At 46.3% G+C, this 20,786-nt stretch overlaps 1 protein-coding gene across 1 annotated transcript in view; it reads right to left on the bottom strand.

Moving 5' to 3' along the window:
• mphosph8 (M-phase phosphoprotein 8) overlaps window positions 1-10,762 on the bottom strand; it is an 86,834-nt gene extending 76,072 nt beyond the window's left edge. Inside the window, exon 1 of the mRNA XM_070892184.1 lies at window positions 10,539-10,762. Within this exon, the coding sequence (XP_070748285.1) occupies window positions 10,539-10,634 (96 nt within the window). The 5' untranslated portion in view covers window positions 10,635-10,762. The remainder of the gene's footprint in view (window positions 1-10,538) is intronic.
• Window positions 10,763-20,786: the final 10,024 nt, after the last annotated feature.

The raw sequence follows: 20,786 nt of genomic DNA, 5'->3' as shown, positions 1-20,786 counted from the left end.
GATGACATTGAGGCCTCATGCTATGAAGAGACCATTGTCAGCACTCTCTGGTTCATCCAGACAACTGATGAGGAAGAGGAGGAGGACGACACAGATGGCACAAGCACGTCACTGCTTCCAGCCACACGTGCCAGTTCAGATACTAGTGAGAGTGCGCGGTCTGAAGCAGTTGACATGGTAGGTGAAGCGGAAACTGGGTATTGCACTGGGGACTAGCGGGCTGCAACATGGTGATGTGGCTAGGCAACTTCAGGTGCCACTTCTCCGGGGCATGTCCGCACCGAAGCTCTGCCGACGACGTAGTGGCTTACGAGAGAAGGGTGGAGGCCATGCATTCCCAGATGTTGGGGGCAGTGACAAGGGTGCCAGAGAGCCTGTCGGAGGTAGTCAGGAGTGTGAAGGAGTGCGCCTCCTGCATAGTCAACAGCTCTGCGCACACCATGGAGCCAATCATTGCCAGTGCGCAGGCGATGGTGGACTCCCAGAGTGTCCGTGCGGATCCACCTGTAATGCCGCAACCTGCAGGTGAAGTGGCAGCTGGCATTTCGGCACGAGCAAACAATCGCAACTGTGCTGGAATGGAGAGGATGGCCACGGCCCTGGAAGCTCAGAATGCGCTCTGGACAACAGGCCACGGAACGGTTTAGTGCTGCCATGGAGTGTCAAACTGCTGCAATCTTTGGTGGATTGAAGACTCTGGCTGCTCTCATGCAGTCTCAGCTCAATGCCACCAGACACCTCAGTGTTGCGTTCGCGGCTGGGTCCAACATGGGCCGCGGGAGACCTTCCGGTGTCGTGCCACTGCACCAACCTGACCTCTCCCAGCTTGGCGATGGTGTTATGGTGCTGCCCCGAGGGAGTGACACAGGCTCCTCGGACCAGGATCCTGATAATGTACTCTCTCAGGATCACACCATTCCTGGACCCAGATCCCCCACCCCGCCAGTGCCTCCACACATGGTTCCACCTGAGCCAAGCCAGACTACAACCTCCCAGGAGGGTGCTGGCCAGTCTGCACCCGGCCCTTCCAGGCCCAAAGGTGTTAGAGGGCGTCCTAGAAGGACAGCTGTAGCTTCCACTCAACAACCACAGCAGCCTTACCATATCCATGATGCAGCCACAGGGGAGACACTTAGGTATAGTGTGAGGGTAGGCATGCGTAAGAGGTATTATAAGGACATGCACAGGGGCAAGACATGATTATTGGTGTTAATTGATGGGAGACTTTTTGTTATGTTTTTGCATTGAATTGAATATTTTGATAATTTTTTATTTTTGGCACTTATATCTGGTCTGGCCAGTTGTTTCATTTGGGAGTGGGCAATTGTGTGTGAAGGCACTCATTGTGATGGCCATTGAAAGTGGGAACTGAAGGGTCACGTGTGGATGGGATTATCTGAAGCGAGCAGCCATGAAACGGAACTGCACCTCCCTTGCAGGGTTGCGCTGGGGATGACGCCTCCTCGCTCAGTGGTGACGGGGATCCTCCTCTTCATCATCAGGTGGTACTGCTGGCTCGACCTCCAGCGGCTGTCCCCTCATGATGGCCAGGTTGTGCAGCGTGCAGCAGACCATAATGAATATAGAGACCCGTTGAGGACAATACTGCAAGGCACCACCAGACCAGTCCAGGCAACGAAGCCTCTGCTTAAGGATGCATATGCAGTGCTCGATGATGCACCCGGTGCCACAATGAGCGTCATTGTAGGCATGCTCTGGTGCTGTCCTGCGATTCCGCAGTGGAGTGAGCAGCCATGTGGACAGTGGATATCCCTTGTCCCCAAGCAGCCAACCACAATCCTGATTTGCACCTGGGAAGAGGGCAAGCATACTGGTCTGGCACAGAATGAAGGAATCATAGCTGCTTGCTGGGTACCTCACATCAAGTGCCAGGATCCGATGCTGGTGGTCACACACGAGCTGGACAATGAGCGTGTGGAACCCCTTGCAGTTCACAAAGATCTCAGATCTCAGGGTGATGTTGTGGCGGCCTCAGCCGAACGTGTGCGCAGTCTGTTGCACCCTGCACCCTCGGGAATTACAATTTGGGCAAATCCGGCCTGCTGCTCCACCTGTTTGTTTGTCCCTTGTCATGGGGCAGAAGATGTACTGCACCCTTCTCCTGTAGAGTGCATCAGTCACCTGTCGGATGCACCGATGTGCAGAGAATTGTGAGATGTTGCCAATGTCTGCAGTGGCAGACTGGAAAGACCCCGTGGCATAAAAATTCAACGCGATGGTGACTTTGGTCTCTACGATCAGGGCGATCCTCAGCATTGTGAGGCTGGAGATCTTCGCGCAAGACAGTGCAGAGCTCCCAGAGTACCATCTTTCCTAAATCTTTGCCTTTGCAGGTATTGCTCATCACTGAGCTGGAGGAAGGAGAACTGAGGTCTGTCGACCCTTTGAAGGTAGGGCCTCCTTCCCCCACCTTTGCGTTGACCACCTCCCCTGGCAGCTGGATGATGCCCATCTCCCTGGTCCTCCTGATTGTCAGGTGCCTCTGGAGGCTGTTGCTGGCAATGCTCCTGGCCCATTATTTGGGGGGCGGGTGGGGGGGAAAAAGAGGAGAGAAGAAGAAAAAGAAGAATCCGCATACCTCACCCTCCTCCTGACGCCATTTCCCTCCTGGCCACCCTCTCTAGCTGCAGGTCTGAGCACGTGCAGAACCTTCTCTCTGTTGACCAGCCATGGCTGCTGCCTCCCTTGCTCGCTGCCTCTCTAGACATTGCTGACAGCGACACCTTCTCCTGCGTGCCACCCAGGTGTACTAGGTGTTCCCCTGTCTGATCCCATTCTTTTTCTGGTTGCATCCTGCCAGGCAGGCCTCTGAAGCACAGAGTAAGGTCTATAGGCCACCACTGAAGACTGAAGATGAAAGTCCTCAGAACTCTCTCAAAACCTTTGAACACCACTCAGCAGGTTCAATAAAGGGGAAAAGAAAAAGAAAAACTTTCCTCCAAAAATAGCCCCGATCGCGGGAATAGTCCGTTGACCTCGTCCAGCGGTGTCACGATCCACAGCAAAGTGGACCGACACAAAAACCTGGCGGGGTCACTGCCGAAAAAAACCCCTCTCTTTTAAGTACTGAAAATGGGTGGCTTGGCCGGGTGCGCACTCTGATGACATCACTGCGGCCCAAATCCATTTAGCGTTGATTCTGGTGGTTGTAAAAACCCAACTGATTCACTAATGTCCTTTAGGGAAGGAAACCTGCCATTCTTACCCAATCTGGCCTATGTGACTCCAGACCCACAGCAATGTGGTTGGATTCTTCACTACCCTCTGAAATGGCCACTGTCAAAAAAAAGCAGATATGATGGACTACAGTGGTGGTTCACCACCACCTTCTCTGGGGAAATTAGAAAATGGGCAATAAATGCTGGCCTTGCCAGCGACACACACACACCTATGAATAAATAAATTTTAAAAAGAGATAATGACCAGAAAATCTGTTTTTGTGATATTGGTTGAGGGATAAATATTGACATGGGTATGGTCACTGGGGAGAGCTCCCTTGCTCTTCTTCAAAAATAGTGCCATGGATCATTTACATCCACCAGAAAGGGCAGACAGGGCCTTGGTACTCTGGCAGTACCACACTGGAGTGTTAGCATAGATTTTGTGCTAAAGTCTATGAAGTGGAACTTGAATCCATAACCTACTACTCAGAGACTAGAGTGCCAACACTGAGCTATGGCTGACAATAAACGTTGTTTGCAACACAACACTGGTTGTCCACAATTCCCAACCACTGCTGATAATCAGGTTTCACAAGTGACACATTCTCACTGGCACTACACAAAGTTCAACTCCTACCTACTCTACACAATAAAAAGTTATCACATTCAAAATTAAGATATCTTGAAGATTCCAAGTTGTACTCGAAATGCACAAGTTAAGCTGAAACCCCCTCAAATTTATATTGCCACATAACTATTCCATTGTTGACATGTATAACCCAGCAATTCTTTTATACCGTTTTTGTGCATAGCCTCACCAGGTGCAAAGATACAATCAATTCTACCTCAGGCCTGCTACACTAACAGTGGTGCAGCATACTATTATCCGTTTCTGTCCTGCTACTACAAATTGAGACATGTTGAGAGAAAGTCAGGGCTTCCCCATGATATGCAGCAAAACCAAACCTCATCTGTTACATACAATTATACACCAGATTCACTCTCAAAAGAATATGGATAACTACATTTCTTTTTGGCATAGTTTCAAAACTATGCAAGATCTTTAGTGTAGATACAGTACCTGCGAGTATCAAGTAACGTGATCTACACCTCAAAGAAGTGCTGCTAAATTCAGCAAGTGTTTTTTTTTAAACTGCTTTGAACAAGGGAAGATTAGCAGAAAAATGTCTGATTTACAAAAGATAAATAAAGATGGACACCTGAAAGAAAGGAGATATAAAAAAAACAAAGTTCACATTTGCTCGATTCTGTTTTTCCTGATCAAACTTCATGTAGATACACAGAAACAAACAGTCCACAAACATCCCCACTCACCCCCCTTTAAAATTATTCTTCAAAAAGTAGTAAAAAAAAATCTCAGCTCATAATGTTTTAAGTGGCAAATATTAAAATTTACAAAGTGGATTGCCATATGATCATTTATTGTTGCTGCTCAGAAAAAGTGTAGGTCTGGTTTTCCCGCAAAAAAGCATTTAATGATCCTTATTTGACTCCGATTTTTTCCCTCAATTACTTTTTGCCCAACCTCTTCATTTTACAACTTGGATTGATGAAGTTTTTTTCTCCCCCCATGTTTTATTAATTTTTCCTAGTTTGGGTCAAACATCAGCCCTAGCAAATTGTCAGCCAACTTGTTACCAGGTACATTTGAGGAGGAGGACGGGGGACGGGGGGGGGGGGGGAAGAAGAATGAAACTGATAAATATCAGACTCTGGCCTAAATTGTACAATCAAAAGGTCACATGCATCTGTAGTGCAATATGTTGCTTGTTAATACGCAAATGTCATTTTTTTTTTTAAAAAGGCCAAATTCCAGCAGGTTTCAAAGTTTAACTGAAAGATTATTTTTCATTCCAACTTTCAGGTTTTGTTCAGTTTGTACATTATTTTGTTGAAAATCTTTCCAGTCCTGTTTAACATTTTCTTCTGCTCGAAATCATATAACGGTTTGTTAAAAAGTAATCAAACCTTATAATTAGCCAAAATTAGATATACATGTTACATTTAAAACTGCTAATACAAACAGGAAATTATTCCTAAACATAAATTTTCAGGCCACAGTGCAGATTTTTGCACCTATACATCATCCACTCTTCCTGTATAAAACCCATCTAAAATCCATCAGTCTCTCTGCCTCTTTTTTTCCCCTCTCCAATTAAACTGAAGTTCTCCTCCAGTAAAAATAAAGTCCATTTCCTAATTTGTAGTCTTCATTTTCACAAAAGCAACATTGCGATCTGAAAAGTTGACAGATAAAATGTCTGAAAAAGCCATTTTTATATTTCACGTCCATAATTTACCTTCTATTTCTTCTCAACTACATTTTCCTCCCAATATAAAACTGCAGCTGCACTTAAAAGCAGCACTGACTGCTCTACTAGTGACAGCAACAATCCAGCAGATGGAGTAATAGACCAGGTAAGCAAAATAGGATAGAGTTACTAAATATTGAAGGTTCTACTTAGTAAATCCATTTGCCCAGAACGGCTTACCAACTCTACCAATTAATCCTTGGCTCATAATTATTGGCAACACTGATTAAGCTACAGTATATACCTAAAATTTTAAATTTTTTATTGTAGTTAAAAAAAATCTAATGATCTAATAATTTGGTTTATGTAATGTAAACTCAAAGTGGCAATTGGGCACTCAAATTTTGAATTCCTAGACAATTTAAATTTAGCAACTTTGAATTATGGAATAATTAGATAATTTTTAACACTTCAAATTCCCAACAAGGAGCCTCACCCATTCGAACTTCTAATATGGGCTATCAGCAGTCTAAGCGCCCCGCTGGAAACACATTGTTGTGAAAATATCCCCCAATTCCCACACTTTTGTTTCTCACTAATGGTTTTCCATACTGTTTCAATTCTCAGATTAGACACTAAATATTAAAGACCACATTTGCATATTAGCTCGAAAAATGTAGTTTACATAAGAAATAGGAACAGGATTAGGCCATATGACCCCTCGAGCCTGCTCCGCCATTCAATAAGATCACGGCCTTCCGCCTTACCCTATCCCGGAACCAATGCGCCAGTCATCAGTGCGTACGCCCCAACACTCGATGCAACGGATGAGGCTAAAGAGGGTTTTTATTCCAACCTCGAGACATCCTGTCCTGCATCCCCAAGGACGACAAATTGATCCTCCAAGGAGACTTTAATGCCAGGGTCGGCAAAGACACAGTCCTCTGGGGAGGTGTGATTGGCAGAGAGGGGGCAGGGAAATCCAACTCCAACAGCACCCTACACCTGACAAAATGTCGAGAACACAAACTCATCACCAACACCCTGTTCCGCCAGAGGGACAAATACAAGGCATCATGGCAACACCCTCGCTCCAAACATTGCCACCTGCTGGACTATGTCATTGTCGGAGCCAAGGATCACAAGGATGTGTGCTGATCTGATCGTGGACTCAGCTCCACTTCCCTGCATACTCCCCATAACCCCTTATCGTTTAAGAAACTGTCTATTTCTGTCTTAAATTTATTCAATGTCCCAGCTTCCACAGCTCTCCGAGGCAGCAAATTCCACAGATTTACAACCATCAGAGGAAATTCCTCTGTATCTGTTTTAAATGTGCGACCCCTTAAGATCGTGCCCTCTAGTTCTAGTCTCTCCCATCAGTGGAAACATCCTCTCTGCATCCACCTTGTCAAGCCCTCTCATAATCTTATATGTTTCGATAAGATCACCTCTCATTCTTCTTACTTCCAATGAGTAGAGGCCCAACCTACTCAACCTTTCCTCATGTCAACCCCCTCATCCCTGGAATCAACCTAGTGAACCTTCTCTGAACTGCCTCCAAAGCAAGTATATCCTTTTGTAAATATGGAAACCAAAACTGTACGCAGTATTCCAGGTGTGGCCTCACCAACACCTTATATAGCTGTAGTAAGACTTCCTTCCCTGCTTTTATACGCCATCCCCTTTGCAATAAAGGCCAAGACACCATTGGCCTTCCTGATCACTTGCTGTACCTGCATACTATCCTTTTGTATTTCATGCACAAGTACCCCCAGGTCCCGCTGTACTGCTCAAACGATTTAAAGAAATTGGTTCAAAGGCAGCAGTGGCAACAAAGTCAGTGTGCAGCATCACAGAGTACTGAGAGAAAATATCCTCCTCGCCATTCCATTTACATCAACTCCTCAATGTGAAGGCCAAACATTTCCACAAAAGGAAGAGGGTTTGGGGGAGGGGTAGAAGAAAAACAGAACACATCAGAAAACAAGTACTCAGGGATACTCCAGTGGATCTCAGCGATTATTTAATGAACACAACACTAGCAGACCTATTAGGAGCTGGTCACTTGTGGACCACGCTGCATCTCCCTCCCTCCCCCAAAAAGACGAGAAACTGTGGTCATCACTCCAAATCACTGCTTACTAGCAGAACATAGTTCAAATATTAGGGATTAATAAGTGTAAAATCTAAATACATTTTAAACTGCTCTCGACAAAGAATGCACAAATAGTATCTCCTAATTTCCCCAACGCTACCATCTTGCCACACTGCAGTTAATTTTTCATTACCCCCAGTCCTCTCCAAACACATCTCTTCAGAGACTTATGCCTGCTCACTTGATCCTCTCTTAGACCCCAAAAAACCATGGTTTCACGTCTCCTAACTATTCGGCATCCATTCCTTACCCCTTTCATTTATATATTTGCTTTTACAACCCCTCAAACCACCTTAAGGTGTTTTGTATGTCAAATAGCAAATTGTGTCTGAACCTGGACGCGAACTTCAATACAGTTTATCCAAGCAACCAGTGGTCTGTGCATACAAAGAAAAATGTTTTGTTCTTTGATGAATCTCTTTCTAATTAAGCTTCAGAATGAAAATAATAGATGGAGTCTGAATAATTGGTAAATTACAAATGAGCCTAAGCAACTCCTGTGCAGAGTAGTCAAAAGCAATTAATACCCAACCAGGTAATTTTTTGTACTGCTTCTGTTTAATAAATATTGCACAACAGTGCCTTTACTAAACAACTGAACAGTTATTGAGTAAGGAAGAATATATGTGTGGCACATCAGGTGTAACAGCACAATGGATGGTACTGAGTCGCTGGAGAAATACCACCAACGATGCCTTTGCAAGATCCTACAAATCCCCTGGGAGGACTGACACACCATTAGCGTTCTCGACCAGGCCAACATCCCCAGCACTGACCACACTTGATTAGCTCCGCTGGGCAGGCCACATTATTCGCATGCCAGACACAAGACTCCCAAAGCAAGCGCTCTACTCAGAACTCCTTTACGGCAAACGAGCCAAAGGTGGGCAGAGGAAACGTTACAAGGACACCCTCAAAGCCTCCCTGAAAAAGTGCAATATCCCCACTGACATCTGGGAGTCCCTGGCCAAAGACCGCCCTAAGTGGAGGAAGTGCATCCAGGAGGGCGCTGAGCACCTCGAGTCTCATTGCCGAGAGCATGCAAAAATCAAGCGCAGGCAGCGGAAAGAGCGTGCGGCAAATCTGTCCCACCCACCCCTTCCCTCAACCACTATCTGTCCCACCTGTGACAGGGATTGTGGTTCTTGTATTGGACTGTTCAGCCACCTAAGGACTCGTTTTAAGAGTGGAAGCACGTCTTCCTCGATTCCGAGGCACTGCCTATGAAGGCATGTTTGCAGAAAATATAACCAGCAGGTATTAACATTAGATTTTCCAGTTTAGAGATATCTAATTTCATGATACAATATATGCAAGGTAGTTTATTGTATTTCCCTAGCAACACACAGCAAAAATATTGCTCAATCATGTCAGTAATGTGTAAATATCCCATAAGGCTAAATTCAACATAGAAAACATTTTTTTACCAGCCTACAAAGGTACACTGCAATCCACCTAACATATGACAAGACTACTGAATAAAACAGGTAACAAACTGTAAGGTCCCATGATATGTGAGCAAAAAGTGTGCCCAATGATAACAGAAGAACAATGTTAACAAAGCTTTTAAATTATCACTAGATGTTAATGTTAAGTACTGTATTTTAGAGTGTGAAACTTGAATGGGGGGGCGGCGAGAGAGAAACTTCAAGGCTGGGGGAGGCGGCGAGGGTGAGCTTTCATGAGCAGGGAGATGGTGGGCTTTCATTGGGGAGGGGGGTGATGGAGAACACTCGGGGGGGGGGGCGGGGGGGAGGAGGAGGAGTGGTGGAGAACACTGGGGGGGGGTAATGGAGAACACTCGGGGGGGGGGGTAATGGAGAACACTCAGAGGGGGGGGGGGTGTGATGGAGAACACTCGGGGGGGGGGGGGGGTGTGGTGTGGTGGAGAACACTCGGGGGGGGGGGGTGATGGAGAACACTCGGGGGGGGGGAGGGGGGGGGTGTGGTGTGGTGGAGAACACTCGGGGGGGGGGGGTGATGGAGAACACTCAGGGGGGGGGTGATGGAGAACACTCGGGGGGGTGGGGTGATGGAGAACACTCGGGGGGGGGGGGGGTTGTGATGGAGAACACTCGGGGGGGGGGGGGGGGGGGTTGTGATGGAGAACACTCGGGGGGGGGGGTTGTGATGGAGAACACTCGGGGGGGGGGGTTGTGATGGAGAACACTCGGGGGGGGGGGGTGATGGAGAACACTCGGGGGGGGGGGGGGTGTGATGGAGAACACTCGGGGGAGGAGGAGGAGGGGGGGGGGGGGTGTGATGGAGAACACCCGGGGTGGGGGGGTGATGGAGACCATCCCGGGAGAATTCTGCGGGGTAGGAGAGCGCGAGTGATTGGATCCTAAAGACTGATTTTACACTATATATTTAAACTAAAACGGTAATTTTGTGGGCCCAAATGTAGTGTTTTTTCATTTACATAAGTCAATGCAGCTTTATTGTGCGTGTGAAACTTCGTGTCTGAATTCTATTACCCGAAATCGGTTATGTACACATTTTTCCTTCATGAAACAGGGCGGTTATTTATAAACTACTGGTTTACCCTGGGATTACACAAGATTTTAACTTCACGTTTTGGTATAGTACGGCTTCAGAGATTACCTTTTCTACTGTCATCTATCTCGTTAGGGGCTTATAATTAAAAGGGATCTAACATTTAAGTAACATATGATAGTAAATTTGATTATAGTTTTCCCACAACGCCACCTCTCGCTAAAAAATAAATTCAGGAGCGCACTATCGATACTCCGATCGATAAGAGAAAGAGGCTGTGTACCAGAGTAATGCAATGGCGTTTTGGTGCCAGACTCTCCGCAAGTGGAGACCCGGGCTGCAGGCCTCACTTCACAGACACAGCGCCCGACTCCATGTTCAATAAAACACAGCGGGAGTGACCGTCGTCCATATTTCCCGTCCTCTCACCTCAGTAACCTTCATATCCACTATCCTCTCCACCTCGTACACATCTTCCTCGGCTTCGCTTTCTTGTTCCGATTTGTCCGTAGCCTCCGTCGCCATGATTGTTACCGTTGTCTCCCAGCAGCTTGCACTGCCTTCCACACCAAGCCGCCGATTATTTTTTTTCGAAAAAAACTCCAGAGGAAACGAAAATCTGGGGGGGAGGGGTGAGGGCGGAGTGTTGTTGATAGTAAATGACGTCGGCTCAAGCCAATCAAAAGCGAACTCATAATGACTGACAATACATTTTAGCCAATCGGAGATCACGACAGTCAATGGTTGTTGACGTCCCTGTCCCTGTCCCGTCAATGGCAATCCGGCTCCCCTCCCCCACCCCGACCACCAGTAGGAGGCACCGAAGGCGGAGTTAGTGTGTGGAGTGAGAGAGGGGGATGTGGAGTGAGAGAGGGGGAGGGGGAGAATCGAGTCAAATATAAAAAATTACATAGTTTAATCACCAACCATAGCCAACGTCTTTTGATTGACATTTAGTTCCACCAATTAAAACCCCATCAACAACTACTTGCATTTATATATAGTCCTTAACGTAATAAAGCGGCTCAAGGCTCTTCAGCAAATGTGTTCATCCCTGCTCGGGGTAGTGCTCGAAGACAATGTTAGTTTCTGCGTTTTCCGAATCAGATCGAATGGAAATGGTATTGTGAGGAGAGAGGAAAGAAACATTAACGTTATCAGACAAGGGATAGATTAGCTGAATGCAAATAGCTAAAGTTATCAGGCGCCTACTGAATTTGGTTCTTTTAACAAATGTTGTTGGTCTATGAAAAAGCTTCAGCGTCATGATGAGAGCCTATTTCCCAGTAACTGTGTATTGGCCGGGGGCGGATTAGGAGCAGAAATATATTCAGTTTGTAGTTGAGAAGTACTATGTGTTCATGGTGGCTTTTCGTCGATATATTTTAGTCCATAAGATGGTGGTTGTGACCCACCGTTGAACCTGACGGGAATCTCGAGCGGTGGTTACGCCCAGGCCTGGGGGTAACACTGCAGTCAGTGTTTTTTTTCCTGTAATGTTTCAAACTCACTCCAACCTAAAGCAAGAACAGTGAATCAAACGAATAGTTTTTTGACTATGGAACAAATATTAACACTTTTATAATGTTGGGTTTTGGTTGCAGTGATGTGTGCAAAAGTATCAATCGTCTCAAAACAGGCTTTTAGTTTATTCATAACATTTGTGGTAGGTAAAAAATCTTTCTTGCACACACCTCTTGGTTAAGTATTCACCTTTTTTGGTGAACCAGCTGTCCACGTATGTGCTTAAGTGTCCCAAATTAGCTACTAAAAAAATCCACATTGGTAGTTTCTACTTGCCTGCTTATGAAGTACAGTTTTCTAGCACTAACCACTAAGGTCAAAATTCACAAAAGGGGGAAAAAACAATTTTTTTAATGGTTTATATTAACAGGAAATATATCTAAACACAATTAATTGTTCATCTGGAAGTGATCTTTCTGCCCATTAAGTGGTTGCTGTTAGCTACCGTTACATTTATTTGTGCGCAAAAAGTTGCCCACTACAATAGAATCATTGAAATTTACAGCACGGAAGGAGGCCATTTTGGCCCATTGTGTCCGTGCTGGCCAACCAAGAGCGATCCAGCCTAATCCCACTTTCCAACTCTTGGTCCCTAGCTCTGTAGCTTACGGCACTTTTAAGTACACATCCAAGTATTTTTTTTAATGTGGTGAGGGTTTCTGCCTCTACCACCCTTTCAGGCAGTGAGTTCCAGAGCCGCACTACCCTCTGGGTGAAGAAATTTCCCCTCATATCTCCTCTAAACCTCCCCCCAATTACTTAAAATCTATGTCTCCTGGATGTTGACCCTTCTACCAAGGGAAACGGGTCCTTCCTAACCACTCTATCCAGGCCTCTAATAATTTTATACGCCTCAATCGGGTCTCCCCTCAGCCTCCTCTGTTCCAAAGAAAACAGACCTAGCATCGGCATCTCCAATCTTTCCTCAAAGCCAAAATTCTTTAATCCAGGCAACATTCTTGTAAATCTCCTCTGCACCCTTTCCAGTGCAATAACATCTTTCCTGTAATGTGCTGACCAGAACTGCAAATAGTACTCCAGCTGAGGCCTAACCAGTGTTTTATACAGTTCAAGCATAACCTCCTTGCTCTTGTATTCCATGCCTCGACTTATAAAGACAAGTATTCCATATGCCTTCTTAACCACTTTACCTGGCCTGCTACCTTTAGGGATCTGTGAACCTGCACACCAAGGTCCCTTTGTTCCTCTACACTTTTCAGTGTCGTACCATTTAATGTGTATTCCCTTGCCTTGTTCGACCTCCCCAAATGCATTACCTCACACTAAGCCGGATTGAATTCCATTTTTCACTGTTCTGCCCACCTGACCAGTACATTGATATCTTCCTGTAATCCGCAGCTTTCTTCTTTATCAACCACACAGCCTATTTTAGTGTCATCTGCAAACATTAATCATATCCCCAACATTCAAGTCCAAGTCATTGATATATAACACAAACAGCAAGAGACAAAGCCCTAAGCCCTGCAGAACCCCACTGGATACAGCCTTCCAGTTACAAAAACACCCATCAACCATTACCCTCTGTTTCCTGTCTCTGACCGAATTTTGGATCCAACTTGCCACTTTGCCCTGGATCCTGTGAGCTTTTACTTTCATGACCAGTTTGTCATGTGGGACCTTATCAAAAGCTTTGCTAAAATCCATATACACTACATCATACACACTGCCCTTATCGACCCTCATTGTTACCTCCTCGGAAAATTCAATCAAGTGAGTCAGACACGATCTTCCCTTAACAAACCATGCTGACTCCTTGATTAATCCATGCCTTTCCAAATTAAGATTTATCCTGTCCTTCAGGATTTTGCCAATAATTTTCCCACCACTGAGGTTAGGCTGACTGGCCTGTAATTACTTGGTCTATTGCTTTCTCCCTTTTTAAACAAAGGCACAACATTAGCAGTCCTCCAGTCCTCTAGCATCACTCCTGTAGCCAGAGAGAACTGGAAAATTATGGTCAGTGCCTCTACTATTTCCTCTTTATTTCTCTTAACAGCCTGGGATACATTTCATCAAGGTCTGGGGATTTGTCCACTTTCAAAGCTGCTAAGACCCTTGATATTTCCTCTGTCACTATGTTTATCTCATGTAATATTTCACACTCCTCCCTCATTGCAAAGTTTGCATCGCCCCTCTCTTTTATGAAAACAGATGCAAAGTATTCATTAAGAATCATATCCACATCTTCTGCCTCCACACACACATTTCCTTTGTGTCTCTAATAGGCCCCACTCTTTCTCTAGTTATTCTCTTGCTCTTAATGTAGTTATAAAACATATTTGGGTTTTCCCTGATTTTACTTGCCAACATTCTTTCATGCTCTCTCTTTGCTTTCCTGATATCTTTTTTAATTGCACCCTGCATTTCTTATACTCCTCTTGAGACTCTGCAATATTGAGTTCTCAGAATCTGTCATAAGTTTCTCTTTTTTTCTTTTTCATACCCTGTATGTCCCTTGACATCCAGGGGGCTCTAGATTTGTTAGCCCCACACTTTTTTTTAAAGGGAACATACTTGCTCTGTACCCTCAGGATCATTTCCTTGAATGCATCCCATTGCTCTGACACTGATTTTCCATCAAGTAGCCGTTTCCAGTCCATCTTGGCCAAATCCATCTCAGCTCAGCAAAATTGGCTTTACCCCAATTGAGAACTTTTTTTCCTGGTCCACCTTTGTCCTTTTCCATAACTACCTTAAATGTTACTGAATTATGATCACTAGCATCAAAATGCTCTCCTACTGATATCCCTTCTACCTGCCCGTCTTCATTCCCCAAAACCAAGTCCAGAACCGCCCCCTCCCTTGTTACATACTGGCTAAAGAAGTTCTCCTGAATGCATCTTAGGAATTCCGCACCCTCTGTACCATTCACACTACTTTTTTCCCCATTTAATATTAGGGTAGTTGAAATCCCCCACTATTACAGCTTTATAGTTTTTGCACTTCGCAGCAATCTCCCTCTGACTGTTTGGGGGTCTATAGTCCACTCCCATTAGTGTCATCGCCCCTGTTTTGTTCTTCAATTCAATCCATATGGGCTCATTTGATGACCCCTCTAACATATCATCCCTTCTCACAGCTGTAATTGTTTCTTTAATTGATACTGAGACCACTCCCCTCCTTTTTTACCCCCCTCTCTATCCCGTCTGAAAACCCTGTAACCAGGAATGGTGAGCTGCCATACCTTTCCTTCTTTCAGCCATGTCTCAGTAATGGCTATAATATCGTACTGCCAAGTGTCTATCTGTGCTCTGAGCTCATCTGCCTTATTCCCTATACTCCTCGCATTGAAGTATATACCATTTAGTAGTGCCAAACTCCCTTGTTGTCTATTTTCCAGCCCTTGTTTCCTCTGTCGACCAAATTCACTTTCTACTTTTCTGCTGCCCAATTCCAGCACTGCTTCTCTGGTTCCTATCCCCCTTCCAAGCTAGTTTAAACCCTCCCCATCAGCACTAGCAAGCTCTCCCGTGACGATACTGGTCCCGGTTCTGTTCAGGTGCAACCCGTCTGGCTTGTACAGGTCCCACCTCCCCCAGAAACGGTCCCAATGCCACAGCAATCTAAAGCCCTCCCGCCTGCACCAACTCTCCAGCCACGCATTCATCTTGTCTATCCTCCTATTTCTGTACTCACGAGCACGTGGCACCAGCAGTAACCCGGAGATTACCACGTTTGACGTCCTGCTTTTTTAGTCTCTCCTAGCTCCCGAAACTCTGGCTGCAGGACCTCATCCCTCTTTCTACCTATGTCATTGCTCCGATTTGGACCATAACCTCTGGCTGTTCACCCTCTTCCCCAAGAATGTCTTGAAGCCACTCAGTGATATCCTTGACCCTGGCACCGGGGAGGCAACATACCATCTTGGAGTCACGTCTGCGGCCGCAGAAACGCCTGTCTGCTCCCCTGACTATCAAATCCCCCACCACTATTGCTCTTCCATTCTTCTTCCACTCGTCCCCGTGCAGCTGAGAGCTGAACCACCCGTGGTGCCGTGGACTTGGTTCTGGCTGCACTCCCCAGAGGCACCATTGCCCTTATTATACATGTATACTTGTATTTACTCTGTACAGCCATCAGAGGGCTCATCCCTTGGAGTCCCAAGGGATCGCATAATCCCTTGGGAGCACAGGTATTTAAGGAAGCTTCACAGGTTAGAGAGGCACTCTGGAGACCTGCAATAAAAGACTACGGTCACACTTTACTTTGAGCTCACAGTGTTCAGTCTGACCCTTTCTCCATACACAACAACTCTTGAAGAAATACAGATAGCGAACCCAAAGATGCAGAGAACAGTGGGCATCCTGGAGAAATTCTCGGAGGGAGATGATTGGGAAACTTTTGTGGAGCACTCGACCAATATTTTGTGGCCAACGAGCTAGATGGGGAAGAGAATGCTGCCAAATGAAGGGCGATCCTCCTCACCGTCTGTGGGGCACTAACGTATGGCCTCATGAAGAATCTGCTCACTCCAGCGAAACCCATGGAGAAATCATACAATGATTTGTGCACACTGGTCCGAGAGCATTTGAACCCGAAGGAAAGCGTTCTGATGGCAAGGTACTGGTTCTACACCTACAAAAGGTCTGAAGGCCAGGAAGTGGCGAGTTATGTCGCCGAGCTAAGACGCCTTGCAGGACATTGCGAATTTGAAGGACATTTGGAGCACATGCTCAGAGACTTTTTCGAACTTGGCAGTGGCCACGAAACCATACTTCGCAAATTTTTGACTGTAGAGACCCCAACCTTGAGTAAGGCCATAGCGATAGCCAGGCGTTCATTACCACCAGTGACAATACAAAGCAAATCTCTCAGCACACAAGTACTGCTACAAATACTGTGAATAAAGTGATGTTGTTTTCGAATCGTAACGTGCAGGGCAGGTCACAAATACCTGCAGCTACACGTCCGCAGATGTCTCAGAGTCCACCATCAAGGGTGATGAATGCAAGGCCGTTAACACCTTGTACCGTACATGATGAGAGAAAGGGTAGAGATCGAGCTAGACCAGCTGAAAAGAGAGGACATAATTTCACCGATCGAGTTCAACGAGTGGGCTAGTCCTATCGTCCCAGTCCTCAAGGGAGACGGCACCGTCAGAATCTGTGGCGATTACAAAGTAACTATCAATCATTTCTCCCTGCAGGACCAATATCCACTACCAAAGGCCGATGACCTCTTTGCAATGCTGGCGGGAGGAAAGACGTTCACGAAGCTGGATCTGACTTCAGCCTACATGATGCAGGAACTGGAGGAATCATCGAAGGCCCTCACCTGCATCAACACGCACAAAGGTCTTTTTGTTTATAACAGATGCCCGTTTGGAATCCGATCGGCGGCGGCGATATTATAGAGGAACATGGAAAGCTTACTGAAGTCGGTCCCGCACACCGTGGTCTTCCAGGACGACATCTTGGTCACAGGTCGGAACAGTCGAGCATCTGCAGAACCTGGAGGAGGTTCTTAGTCGACTCAACCGTGTGTGGCTCAGGTTGAAATGCTCGAGGTGTGTTTTCCTGGCACCTGAAGTGGAGTTCCTGGGAAGGAGGATTGTGGCGGACGGCATCAGGCCCACCAACGCGAAGACGGAGGCAAGTGAGAACGTACCGAGGCCACAGAATGTGACGGAGCTGCGGTCGTTTCTGGGACTCCTGAACTACTTTGGTAACTTCTTACCGGGTCTCAGCACACTGTTAGAACCACTGCATGTCTTACTACGAAAAGGGGATGAATGAGTTTGGGGCAAAAGCCAAGAAAATGCCTTTGTAAAAGGAGGCAAAATTGTTATGCTCAAACAAATTGCTTGTGTTGTATGATCCATGTAAGCGTTTGGTATTAGCATGTGATGCGTCGTCATATGGCGTCGGGTGTGTATTGCAACAAGCTAATGATTTCGGGAAACTACAACCGGTTGCTCATGCATCCAGGAGTCTGTCTAAGGCTGACTACAGCATGATTGAGAAAGAAACGTTAGCATGTGTTTATGCGGTAAAGAAAATGCATCAATACCTGTTTGGGCTAAAATGCGAATTGGAAACTGACCACAAGCCACTCATATCCCTGTTCTCCGAGAGTAAAGGGATAAATACCAATGCATCGGCCCGCATCCAGAGATGGGCGCTCACGTTGTCCGCATACAACTACGCCATCCAGCATATGCCAGGCACAGAAAACTGCGCCGATGCTCTCAGTAGGCTGCCATTGCCCACCACGGGGGTGGAAATGGCGCAGCCCGCAGATTTAGCCATGATTATGGAAGCATTTGAGAGTGAGCAATCACCCGTCACTGCCCGGCAGATCAAAATCTGGACAAGCCAGGACCCCTTATTATCTCTAGTCAAAAGCTTTGTGCTTCACGAGAGCTGGTCCAGTAGCCCAGTGGAAATGCAGGAAGAGATAAAGCCGTTCCAGCGACGCAAAGATAAAATGTCTACACAAGCAGACTGCCTTCTGTGGGGCAATCGAGTAATGGTCCCCAAGAAGGGCAGAGATACCTTCATCAATGATCTCCACAGTACCCATCCAGGCATCATAATGATGAAAGCGATAGCCAGATCCCACGCGTGGTGGCCCGGTATCGATGCGGACTTAGAATCCTGCGTTCACAGATGTAATGACATGCTCGCAGTTAAGCAGTGTACCCAGGGAGGCGCCGCTAAGTTTATGGTCTTGGCCCTCAAAACCGTGGTCTAGGGTACACGTCGACTATGAAGGCCCGTTCTTGGGTAAAATTTTCCTTGTGGTTGTAGTCGCGTACTCCAAGTGGATTGAATGGGAGATAATGTCGGCTAGCACGTCCGCTGCCACTACTGAAAGCCTGCGGGCCATGTTTGCCACACACGGCCTACCCGATGTCCTGGTGAGCGACAACGGGCCATCTTTTACCAGTGCTGAGTTCAAAGAATTCATGACCCATAATGGGATCAAACATGTCACATCTGCCCCGTTTAAACCAGTGTCCAATGGTCAGGCAGAAAGAGCAGTGCAAATCATCAAACAAGGCTTGAAGAGGGTAACTGAAGGCTCACTGCAGACTCGCCTATCCCAAGTCCTGTTTAGCTACCGCATGAGACCCCACTCACTCACTCACTGCGATCCCACCTGCTGAACTGCTCATGAAAAAGGCACTTAAGACAAGGCTCTCGTTAGTTCACCCTGATCTACATGAACAGGTAGAGAGCAGGCGGCTTCAACAAAGTGCATACCATGATAGCGCAAGTGTGTCACGCGAGATTGAAATCAATGATCCTGTATTTGTATTAAATTATGGACAAGGTCCCAAGTGGCTTCTCGGCACTGTTGTGGCCAAAGAGGGGAGCAGGGTATTTCGGGTCAAACTTTCAAATGGACTCAAACCCTGGAAACACTTGGACCAAATCAAACACAGATACACGGACTATCCTGAGCAACCCACCTTGGACCCTACCTTTTTGATCCTCCAACATAAACATCAGTGGCAGCCGGCACCATGGTTGACCACGAAGCAGAACTCATCATCCACAGCAGGGCCCAACATACCAGGTAGCCCAGCAAGGCCAGCTGCACAGCAGCCCAGCGAGGGCCCAACAAATAATTCAACAACACCAGCTTTCACACTGAGACGATCAACAAGGGCAAGAAGGGCCCCAGATCGACTCACATTGTAAATAGTTACACTATTGACTTTGGGGGAGAATGTTGTTAAACATGTATATTTGTATTTACTCTGTACAACCACCAGAGGGCTCATCCCCTGGAGTCCCAAGGGATCGCATAATCCCTTGGGAGCACAGGTATTTAAGGAGGCTTCACAAGTTGGAGAGGCACTCTGGAGACCTGCAATAAAAGACTAAGGTCACACTTTACTTTGAGCTCACAGTGTTCAGTCTGACTCTTTCTCCATACACAACAGCCCTCACCAGTACTCAGAACAGAATACTGGTTGGAGAGCGAGATGCACTCAGGGGACTCCTGCCCTACCTGCCTAGTCCTCCTCTTCTGTCTGGTGGTAACCCATTTCCTCCCTGCCTGCACAGTCTTTAACTACGGGGTGAGCACCTCTAGAAACGTGCTATCCATGAAATTTTCAGTATCGCGGATGCACCCCAGTGACTACAACTCCTGTGAAACTGGACTCCAGCATGAATTTGTCCATCATGAAAAGAGGGTGAAAAATTGTAGTACGGGAACTGATGAAAAAAAGGGGGGGAAATTGTAGTATTGGAATCGACTCATTTTCTCTTTGCCATTCAAGTTTCTCTGGAACATGTACCATACCATCTCTTCCCTGAGAGGTTTGGCAGGACAGCAATGCAATTTGCAACCAGTCAACAGAAAGGTGAGGGCAGTCCAGAGTCCAGTCCTTAGCCTTTAAAATGCACCTTCTCTATCTCCAATCCCTTCTTCCCAGTATGTCTTCTCCAATTTTTCTTTCCAATGGGAAAATATTAGTGTGTTAATTCTGCACCACATTTCACTAAGATCATAAACTTGGGGAATTACTGGTATAAATGATGAGTCAGCATGTTGGAGCTTCAACATACTGCAGCACCAAGCTGCCCGAAGGTTTGCTTAGAACATAAGAACATAAGAAATAGGAGCAGGAGTAGGCCATTTGTTCCCGCGAGCCTGCTCTGCCATTCAATAAGATCATGGTTGCTCTGATCTTGGCCTCAACTCCACTTTCCAGCCCACTCCCCATAATCCTTGACTCCCTTATCATTCAAAAGTCTGTCTATCTTCACCTTAAATATATTAATTGACCCAGCATTAACAGCTCTCTGGAGTAGAGAATTCCAAAGAGTCACGACCATCTGAGAGAAAATATTCTTCCTCATTTCTGTTTTAAATGGGCAACCCCTTATTCTGAAACAGTTCCCCTTAGTTCTAGATTCCCCCACGAGGGGAAGCATCCTCTCTGCATCTAACTTGTCAAGCCCCCTTAGAATCTTATACGTTTCAATAAGATCATCTCTCAGTCTCCAATGAGTATAGGCCCAACCTGCTTAACCTTTCTTCATAAGACAAACCCTTCCGAAAGGGGGAAGGGAAGAAAGAACGAAAGGGAAGATCTGTGATAAGGTTCTTTCTTCCCCCCTTTCAGTGCTCCTTAAGAATCTGTTCTTTTCGAACATTCGCCAGTTCTGACGAAGG

Source organism: Pristiophorus japonicus, chromosome 10, assembly GCF_044704955.1.
Source record: "Pristiophorus japonicus isolate sPriJap1 chromosome 10, sPriJap1.hap1, whole genome shotgun sequence".
In the NCBI taxonomy this organism is placed as follows: domain Eukaryota; kingdom Metazoa; phylum Chordata; class Chondrichthyes; family Pristiophoridae; genus Pristiophorus; species Pristiophorus japonicus.
The sequence above is the reverse complement of the archived record's forward strand: the minus strand, read 5'-3'. Positions and strand labels throughout refer to the sequence as shown.